Source organism: Plasmodium brasilianum, chromosome 8 (genome assembly GCF_023973825.1).
Source record: "Plasmodium brasilianum strain Bolivian I chromosome 8, whole genome shotgun sequence".
Taxonomy (NCBI): Eukaryota; Apicomplexa; class Aconoidasida; order Haemosporida; family Plasmodiidae; genus Plasmodium; species Plasmodium brasilianum.
Window position 1 is genome coordinate 103,991 of NC_090121.1, and position 12,025 is coordinate 116,015.

At 18.6% G+C, this 12,025-nt stretch overlaps 2 protein-coding genes across 2 annotated transcripts; both read right to left on the bottom strand.

Moving 5' to 3' along the window:
- Nucleotides 1-3,356: 3,356 nt before the first annotated feature.
- Nucleotides 3,357-3,933, bottom strand: MKS88_002216 (uncharacterized protein; the record flags this gene model as incomplete). The annotated part of the gene is made up of 2 exons (XM_067215208.1): nucleotides 3,357-3,647; nucleotides 3,856-3,933. The coding sequence occupies 2 exons, from the start codon at nucleotides 3,931-3,933 to the stop codon at nucleotides 3,357-3,359; spliced, it is 369 nt and encodes a 122-aa protein (XP_067073657.1).
- Nucleotides 3,934-7,565: 3,632 nt separating this feature from the next.
- On the bottom strand, nucleotides 7,566-8,427 carry MKS88_002217 (uncharacterized protein; the record flags this gene model as incomplete). Its single annotated transcript, XM_067215211.1, has 3 exons — nucleotides 7,566-7,981; nucleotides 8,086-8,209; nucleotides 8,338-8,427. The coding sequence occupies 3 exons, from the start codon at nucleotides 8,425-8,427 to the stop codon at nucleotides 7,566-7,568; spliced, it is 630 nt and encodes a 209-aa protein (XP_067073658.1).
- Between the last annotated feature and the right edge of the window lie 3,598 nt (nucleotides 8,428-12,025).

The following is a 12,025-nucleotide window of genomic DNA, read 5'->3' on the forward strand; positions in this document are numbered from 1 at the left end:
ATATAATGATAATTATTAAGAGAAGTTAATACAACACTAAATAATGTATAGTATATATGAGAATTATTGTAATATAGTATCCTTATTATACATTAAAAAAATAGTCTCATAAGTATATTTAGCATGAAGCATCAAAAAATATGAAGAAATTTATTTTCTATACTATTATAACATATTATACTAATAAGAGTATATCCAAATATTTAGAAAAAATATAAGAGATTTAACTAAAATAAAATATTTAATTTTTCCATTCAATCTGGTATTATTTAATTTTATAATATTTTTAAGTACCTAAAAAATTCCCTATATATATTATATAGGACAAATAGTTATAGTTATTTGCGTTTCTATTTAATTCTTTAAAAAGGTGTTAAATTGTATAAATAAAATACAAAGATAAAGTAAAAAAAAAAGATAATTTTAAAAATAATTTTGTAAATATTTCCATTAATATTATTTATAAAAAAAGCAACAACAAAATAATTTTTAGTAATACTGGTCATTTTAATAAATCCACAATATATATATATATACATATCTTAATAGTATAACAGAACAATTCTAAATTTAATTTATCTATACTTTTCAGAAAAATAACAAAATAAAATATCTATTTCTTTGAGGATCACAATTTCATTTGATAATAAGAATAAAAACAAATATATATATTGTGAAAACAGTTACATATGCATACATTTTTAATGTAACTATTAATGTTTTTGTTATATTCCTAATAATAAACTTCATTCTTTGCACATACTATACTTCTAAATACTATTTTACAATTGGAAAACATAAATTATAGTATATAATATCATAGTATTCACATTATAAAAAAAAGAAAATAAGAAAAGATAAATTTATCATTATAGCATATATTATTATTTAATATATTCAATACATCAACGACAGTTGAACTTTTGTACAGAAACAATTTGGAAATTCCATTCTAGGCATTAATTAACATACAATATACACAATTTTTAAAAGGTAAAATCCAATTTAACTCTTTTATATATTTGTATTATGTAACTAAATATGTGGTACTATAACTACATATAATTGAAAAAAATTAATTATATGTAACAAGACTAAAAAGAAATTTATAAAATTTAAGAATTAATTTATTGTTTTTTCCTTGTCTAAAATATATATTTGTAGCTCCATAAAATTATATTATTAATAAAAAAAATAAAAATGTAAAAGAAAATATGGTAATAAAAATATTTTTAGTAATTATGATAATTTAAAAAACATTATATTTCTAGGAAATAATAACAATTACATATCACATGGAACACAATGAAATCTAAGAAAACATTTAAGGTATTATTTTTCTTTTTATATTTCTATGGTAGCGATATATGTGTATATTTTTTATTTATTTACAGATAAATAATACGAAAATCATGTATTAAATTACAAATTTTATGCATATTATATAAAATAAAATAAACACTTTATGAATATACCAATAAAAGAAGAAACATTTATATTACATAGTGTATGTTCAATATAGTGTATGTATTTAATTATAAAAATATAATAAATTATATATATTACCATAACTGTATAATAATATATTGACACTGATACATATAAACAAATTACTTTTCTAAAAAATAATTAATTAAAAAAAAATATGTAAAATCTTAAAATTTTCAATATTCTATATGATGCATATTACCCTACAGTAAAACACAAAAATAAGGTAATTATTGTTTTATATTGTTCCTTCGCGTGTATTATATATATAAACATACTTTAAAACATTCTTAATTCTGGACTCCTAAATTATTCTTTTATTTAGAAGTTCTTATTTCTTCCCCATATTATAAATTCTTGCTTATATGAAAAAACACAACAGCGCATCTTAATTAATATTTTTATCTATTATTAATGATATATAATGATAAAAATTACATAAAAATATATGCTTCAATTTTATAATTATTTTCTAAATATTCATGTAACTAATATATTTGATAATTTTTAGAATTGTTTTTCCTAAATTATTTTATTCACATTTGAACTATTAAAAATATTTACGTCAATTTAAAATAATTATATATATCAAGAAAAATGAAAGAACATTATATAAATAATTTTCATCTTTTTTGAAATATTCTAGTTCCTAAGAGAATTCATATGACATAAGAGAGTAGAATTATTAAATATATATATTTATTCCATACTTATATATCTATTAATTCATATATATTTACATTAATCCCTTAATATTTTTTAAATCATTGTATATATAATGTTAATTGTAATAATTATTTAGCATAAATATAACTTTTCTTATAATATATTAGGTACCTTTAATTTAACATGTTCTTAGTGTTATAATAATTAGGCATACGAGTTTTTTTATTTTGTTATTTTGTTTAAAAATTAATTAAAGCTTGCTATATATATATTCAGAGAAATTATTATTTTTTTACTTCTTCATTAAGTAATATTTTTACAGTCATCCTTATTATAAAATTACTAAATCTTTTGTACAATACTATTATTACAATGATGTCTCATGATGTATTACCACACAAACATATATATGTTAATATAATCGCTAAAACCACTACCATTAAGAGTTTTATGAATACATGTTTCATTCTACTCTAGAACATTATAGATATTTATTTTTTCTAATTATTTTATCTTTTTCAAAACATATTTAATGCTTTCTTATTAAAAATAAGTTTCCTTATATATATCTAATGTAATTCTTACAAAAAAAAAAGACAACAAATTAAAGTATAATTTTTTCCCTTTTCTATATTTCATATGAATAAATTCATTACATAAAAACTTGCATATGTAATTTCCTTATGCATATTATTTATTATTACATGTATACACTTCCTTGGATACTTGATTGTCTATAGTGAAAATTATGGATATATATATAAACGCATAAATACATATATGAAATGTTTTCTGTCAAACTATGACCAATTAATAATTTTAGTGTTTTCGTTTATACATTTATCTTTCATACTTTTGTATTTTATATATATTTTTTTTTTTTATTTCCTCTATATTTATAATGAATATATTAATTAATCTCCATATAGAGATCTTTAATATAGGTAATCAAAAGTACTTTAACAACTATGACATAATAAAAAATGCGTCCCAGTTAAACGAATTTACTTTCCAACTAATTAATTTGAACATGTCATGGTTCATTTGACTTTTATTGTTTAATCTTTTTTATCCCTTTTCTTTACTAGTATCCTTAAAAGAAGTAACTTCTTCAAAGAGCATCACGCCGCGTTGCTATTTTACGTTCTTATTTATCTGAATTTTTCAAGCGTTCCAATCTCTCTTATGTATAAAAACTTATTCTAAATATATAATAGTTTTTCAAAGAAATTATCTATCGATATAAATGGTTTACATATAACTGACGCGTATTCCTTGCCTAACTTGTTGGATGAACATATTGAATTATCTTTGCCTGTAGATTCAAGATTATCTTCTTTATTTTCTGAATTATAATATTCATTTCTAAGTAATGTATCTCTAAATATTACATTTTTTGTTTTGCATTTACTTTCTGATAATAATTTGTCATTCTTTGAATTTAATGTTCTATTTTCATAATTAATATAATCTAAAGATTTATCAATGATGCACTACAAGGAAAAGAACATATTTTTGTATTTATAATATGATATATTTATTTACTGCCAAAGAAAATTTTCATATAAATTTGTATATTTATCTATATATTATATGATATTCCAATAACTATAAACAATATTTTCTGAGAAGTTATCATTATTTCTCAAGGTTGAAATTAGAACATAGCCAAATAAAAAGGATAAATATAAAATTTTTAACTAATATAAAATAATTTATTTTCCCATTCATATTGGAATCATTGGATGTTATAATATCTTTAATTAGATAAAAATTCATGGAATATTCAAAAATTCCTCATAAACAGTATTGTTATATGCATTATTAAATTTTCTTTTTAAAAAGGAATTAAATTTCATAAATAAAATACAAATGTAAATTATATTACAGAAAAGATAGTTTTAAAAATATTTTAGAATATATATCCAATAAATATTTATTTATGAAAAATTAAACATTATTTAAAATAACTGTTTTTTAAATTTATCATGTTAAATAATCGCTCAATATATATATATACACTAATCATCTAATAGAACAATTTAATATATTGTTTATTAATATTTCTCAAAAATAAAGTAATACATATTCATTGAAGTTTAAATTTTTCATTTTGCATTAAAAATAATATATATATATTAACCGAATACGTACATTAATATGTATTAATCATATAGCTATTAAATTTTCCCTTTTTTTCTATAAATAAACATAGCTTTATGTACTTACTATACATTATAAGCCTTATTTTGTAGTAAACATTATAAACAGTTATATTGAATGTAATAACGCTAACAATATGTAAAAATAAAAAATAAACAAATAAAATTTTTTATTGCACAAATTATGAGCTTATATGTGATATATACCAAGGATATATGAAATATTGATTTACTTTTATTTTGTTAGTTGCTTTCTTCGAAAGCATTCACCTAGCAAAATTTTTATATTTAAAAAAAAAAAATCTAAATTAAAGTTTTTATAATTTTTAATCAAATTATTGTATATTTAATATTATAATTATTACATATTTTAAATAACTGTATTTATCATAACTGACAGTAAATATTTTAAATTTGAGGATTCCATTATTTTCGACTTTTTTCTTTTTTTCTAAGAATAAAAAAAATATGTATATTCAATATATCTATATCAAAAAAATAATAATCATAATCATAAAGTAAATTTTGTAAAAATTTATCTTTATTAATTATGATAATTTAAAAGAATATTACATAAAACAATTAGCATCAAAAATTAAACCACAAACATATGCTAAAGTAAAATATATGATAAAATTTAGAAATATATTTGATATAATAATGCTTTTCTGAGAATTTTATAGAGCAGATAACTGCTATTTATTTTTTTTTATTTATAAATAATTAATAATCTCGATTAAGTATCATATTACAACTTTTATTCAACTAATTTAAATGAAATATGTTAGATGCATTATGGAATATACCTATGAAAGTAGAAATGTTTATAACCATGTACTTGTTCCCCTTATTGTTTATTGAACATAGTTAATTGTGATAATTATAAAAATTTTATATATTAAATGTATTATTTTAATTCTATGCTAATATGTTCGTAGTAATTTTTCAAATCATATTACTGTTCTAAAATATATATAATTAATTAACAAAAAAAAATAAAAAATATATTAAATTTATTTTATGCAATATAGCTCATATTATCCTATATTGTTAAACAAAATTAAATAATTATTATTTTATTAAGCGCTTTTTTATTCTTATATTATACATATATAAATATACATAGTTATAATGGTGCATAGAAGGATATGAATTTTCTTACCATAAAATGTCATATTACTTGAATGCTGACTTAGCTAAATGCTATAAATTTGTATTTATATAAAAAAAATATAATAGCTTATCTTAATAATATACAATATATTTTGTGAATAATATATAATGATACAAATTGTACAAACCTATAAGATTCCTTTTGTTAAAACTTTACTAAAATGTCGTCTTACTGATTGAATTAACAATTTATAGGAATATATATTTCGTCTAAATTATTTTTGATATCTTATGTGTATAAAAATTATCCATGATTATTTAAAATAATTAATTATTCATATTCATCCAAATGAAAGAATGACCTATAAATAATTTCGATTTTTTCTTGAAATATTAAATTTGTTCTTCAATAATTGCATGCAATATAAATGAATAGTATTATTAAATATATGTATATTTGGTAATATATATATGTATATATTTATATTAACCCCTTAGTATTTTTGACTTCTAGCATATAATTTCACTTATAAAAATTATTTCTTATTAATACGTCCTATACAATAACAGATTATACTTCTATATAGTAACGACCTTATTTTTATATGATGATGAAGAGTAAGTCTTTTTGCATTTCAGTAACTTTAGAAATATATGATAACATAATTTTTCATTTAAATTTTTTTTTTCCTATTGTTTCATTTATTAACAGTTTTACAATTATTTCTACTACAAAAATATTGAATATTTTGAACTATGCAAATACTAACAAAAGGTCTACTAAATTAAGCAATACAGACTTATACACATTAATAAATTACGATCAGCAAAATTTCGATTTCATTTAAATGCTTTTTTACAATGATATATTTTTCAATTTAAACTAGTACTTTATTAATATTAACTTTATATTAATGAAACTACTATCTTCAAAACATATGTAATGCATTCATTTCGAATACAATTTACATACATTTAACTAATATAAAGTTAACAAAAAAGAAAGTTAAATTAATTAATGCTCTTATGCAAAAATATATAATTCAGAAGATATATAGAACAAATACAGGAAGAACACAAATAAAACAACAAAATTCTATTTTCTAAGTGTTATTTCCCTTATACATAAGGGTTATTAATATAACACATAGAGAAACAATTAAAATAAACAAATATAACAGTCTATGTTTAATATAAATAATTTAATCTAATACTAACCATGCATTGTAAAGTATATGAGCATGTAACTTATAATAATAGTATTAACAACTTAAAGCACAATAAAAATAAAAAATAAAAATTATCTTTTATCTACTATTTAAAATGTCTTGAATGTAGTATACCTTTTTGCATCTTACATTACATTTTAATTATTAATTAAACAAATTATTTCGTAACTACGAAAAGACACCAAAGCTAAATAAATAAATAATAATTACCATATATACTATTAAAAATAACTCGTATTAACTATTTTATTAAGCTCCATTGGTTTCGTTTTTTCAAATTTATTCTTAGCTGTTATAAAAGGAATATATATTTTAAATAAAATAAAATGTATGATGGTAACACTCATAATACATGTGATTCACTTGTTCTTTAAATATTAACAAAGCAATAACAAAACAAATTATAATATAACCATATAACTATGTTTATTTATTTCGCTATTTCATATGAAAAACAGGATATATCAGTTTGTAGTTCAAAACAAATCATATATTTCTTTACTTATGTCATCAGACAATCATCTAAGACAAAAACCCATTAAAAATAAGAATAATCTTTAGATATAAAAATATATATTATCTTAATATTTTAACAAATTTATATCAATTGAACTTTGGAACATCAATATTTAAGCAAAAAAATATATATATAATGAAAATCCCGTAATATACACAAATATTTATATGAACGACAATATTGTGTTAATTTAATAAACTATATTAAAATAGTAGTTGAAAATACTAAAACGTTCATATTCAAATGATGTTAAATGTTTCTATTTTTAATTTTACTTATCAAAAAATCCCCGCAAATGCAATTGGATATATGATATCTAAACAATTATATAATTATTTTTTACGTGAGTATATCGGTTAGTAATTTACAGAACTTACTTATTATAAACGACTACATACTAGGGAAATAACTGTAATCTCTATCATGAATATCATTCATTATATGCAATGAATCCTCATTTTTTTTAATTTTTTTGCAGATATATGCAATCAATAATAAAATTAAAAAACTCAGTATCAAGATAATTACTACAGTTACCACAATTGATGTTACAGAGGAGGAACCACCCGAGTTCGAGTTATAATTTGATATATAAGAAATTAAATAAATTACTAACGGAAGAAATACAGGCAAACAAGAAAGCATTTTATATTTATTATTTGTCTTCTTTCTTAAATTCTCTATATTAGCATTCGTAGCACCCCTAATACTATCTAGAAAATGTATATTATCTAGCTTTCTTTTTTCAAAATATGAATCTCCCACAGTGTATACAAAAGATTTATCTTTTCTTTCTGCTTCATAGCCTTTGATATTATTTAATGAACATTCATTTTTTTTTTTTTTTTTCCTTTGGTTAATACATCATTAAAAGTATCTTTCTCTTCATATTTTCGCAAGTCTCGAATACTAGAATTCAACGTGTCATTATTTAAACCATTTTCTTGTTTATGTTTCGCTAGTAATCGATGAATTCTTGTATCTAATGTTTTACTTATATTGTAGTGCTCAAGCAGGTATTTGTTAAGCATACTCTAAAAAGATTAAGAAAATACTTATTGTTTAAAGGAAGAAATATCCTCATACTAATAAACAGTACTATAAAAAAACAATAAATAAAAAATACGAATAAAAAAAATATACTTAACTAATATTCATATACCATATCATTGTAAAAATGACATATCCAAGTTAAAAGGAAAAAAGTACCAATTTTAATAAAAAAGATTAACTTAGTTTCTTGTTCCATCATGTAGCTTTTTAATATTACAATATATATTCAAATAGGAAAAAATTAACAATATTTTAATATTGTGTATTTCTAATTATAAGGGCTACTATATTTATCGAAAAAATATTTTTCCATTATTTTTTTATAAAAACATAAAAAGTATAGAACTAAAACATATATTACAACAAACACAAAAAAGTAACTTACGTATATAATATAAAATTTTTATCATATATTTATTTATAAAAAACTTCATTTAAAGTAATATAATTTCTACATATATTCATGAATATTCAAAATATTTAATTTAATTAATTAACAGTATTGTAATTAAATAATTTTTTTATTAATCCTTTTATAAATAAAATAAAATAAAATAAAATAAAATATATTATCTATATTAATATTTTGAAACACTGAAATTACAGTATAGAATGCATAAAATATTGATAAAGCATTGTTTTACATATCAAGAGAAAAATTACTAATATTAATTATGATTTCTTACTAATGATTCTAATTCTGCTTAAGCTTTATATTTTTTAGGAACTGATTACTTTTAAAAACTTTTAATTATTATAGCGGTCAAAATAAATGGATAATAAAATACTTTGTGTAATATGTTTTATTATATTAATATTATAATTTATTATTCTTTCTGTTAAAACAAAAGTATTCTTTTATATACTAAAATGTGATTAAAAAATCCATTTTATAACATAATACAAGATCTGTAAAATATTTTTTTGAATAGAAAACAAAATTTTCTTTTATTTTTTCTTCATTATTTTAAAAAAAAATTATTTTTATGTATCATATATATCTTTGTTTTAATATGAAAAATTTGTTTATTAATTATTTTATTTCATTTATATTTTTAAATAGGTATATTTGTAATAAATATCATTATATAAAAACTGTACAAAAATTAGTGTAATTATATTTTTATTATTTAAAATTGAATATGAAACTATCCTGACATTTAAAAATATTACATAGTATCCATGACTTCTTTCCATTTATTTATTTTCTTATTTATTCACAATTATTTTTCATGTAAAATATATAACAAACTTAAAAAATTTATAATAAACATTATATAATTTATAAAATATATTATATCCTATATAATATAAAATTCTACGTAATATTTATATATATGAGGATTTTATAAATTTTAGGAATGTTCATTTTTTATAAACATTTTTTGAAGGATTTTTTTCATTAAAATATATACATGCATATTTGTCTTTATTACTATTTTTTTTATAAAATTAAAGGATAATTTGCAAAAATTTTCAATTCTTTATAATATATTTAATTTTCTCACTAAAAAACTATATCATACGTTAATTATTTTTATATATATAAGTATATAATCTCGTAGTATTTTTCTAATTCATCTGAATATTCATTATAATTTTAGTTCTTGCATTCTTCTAATTATATCATATATATATAATAATGTAAAATACTATTAATATATGGTATATGTAATGTTATACCGTATAATGTAAATGGGTTATGTTCCTTCAATATTTTTAAGTGATAAAAAAAATATTTCTATATTTACTATGGAATTTTAGTTCCTAACTGTAGAATTATTGAAATTCTTTAACATTTTGATTAAATAAATGTTACATTTTTTCATATATCCCCTTGGAAATTAAACATTCATAATGCCCATAATAATATATATTTTAATATTCCAAGGGAATAAAATTTTACGTTTTTATTCAAATTCTTTCTATAATATTGTAATTCTGAGTTATATCTGTTTCCTTATTGAAATTTATTTTTACATTTGATACAATGCATAGTATAATATATTCTACGAGTATATAGTTCATTCAGGTCAACATTCATTTATACAAGTGGCATGAAAAAAATATTATGTCATGTAAATTTTGCCATTATAATTTATACCTTCATCTTAGAACTCTTTATTTTTTTATACATTTATCGTATTTAAATATTATTATAATCAAATATTTTTTTATATATGAGTATTCTTCCTATATATATTGGCTGTATTATATATTTTACCATTGCCGATTTTTAAATAGTAACTATATACATCAGTAGGATACTTAATATTTCTCATTCACATAATATATTTTTCATTGTACTAAAAATTATTTTTAAGTATCTATAATTTGTATCTATACATATAAACATTACATTTACAGATGATTTTAAAGAAATATATAAATAAATATATATATATGTATATTTTTTTTTTCTTTCATCATGTATTTCACTAAGAACATTTCTTGTTCTTTTTTTTTATCAGCACAATGTTTAAAACAAAAGTTCATTTATCAATATATAGCACTTATTTTCTTTTTGGATAAATTCAATTTTTAAATGCCATCCAAAATTTTATTCATAATTCTTGCTACCATTTTTGTAGTTCATTATACAAGATAGATATAAACATGCACTATTCCATTTCTAAAACATGTATTAAAATCTTTCCTTTAATTTTTTCAAAAAAAACATTTTTTCTACATCTGTTAAACTACATTCCTTTCTTTTTCCTCTTTTATTATAATTTCACTTTTTATTTCATTATAATATGTTCTCGTAACTTCTTATTTTTAAATTCACTTATATTATTTTTATATGGATATTTTCATTTGAGTTTTAACCTTATTTGAACTGTTATTATATTACCTTAAATTTTTTATTAATACACTTCTACTTCAACTTTTGTAATATTGGTTAGGTTTTACTAGATAATTGCTAATTTACAGAAAAATTAACTTCGGATGTTTTTAATTTTTTAATTTTTTTTTTTTTTGATATATAGAGAATAATTCAATACATCATATTTGTAAAAGACAAGAAAATACCGTGAAAAAATATATTAACACAAATAAATACATTATATTCATATATTTTATCTTATTTTTTTCTTGGGCGTTTTTATTATATACCTAGAATTATGTTATCATTTTTTCATCATTTCTCTTTTAATAATATTTCATTAAAGAATATTTATATATAAGAAAAGACAAATAAAAAATATATATCTATGATGAAAAAGTAGTAAAACAAAAAAGCCTTCATTGGTGAATTCCCCATTGTTTAACTTTCAACTTATATTTAATTAAATTTTTTAGTTAATATCATCAGGGAATAATTAAAATTATTTTTTTAATTACACTTAATTTAAAAATACTATTTTTCTTTACCTATATAAGTGCCTTCAATACTTAGTATAAATAGTATTTGAGAATTTATCATTTCATAAAAAATAGACATAATGCATATGAAATTTATTGAACATTTCTTAAAAATTCATAAAACATTTATATAAGAATAGATAATCTGATATTTAAAAATACAAATATATTTTTACAAATTTGTATTTCATTATTACTATTAACAATATCACATTTAATATAATAATAGTCATAGTTCGACTTATAAGTAACAAAAAGATAATAGTAAAATTTACCTCTATATTTTTTTGCTAATTTCAAATAAACATATATATTTAAAATTTATCCATTGTTACTAATTAAATCTCTATTATACAAAATAGGTTACATATATTCCGTTATAAATAGTTATATTGCTTAAAATATTTCATAATGTAAAAAATAAAGATATG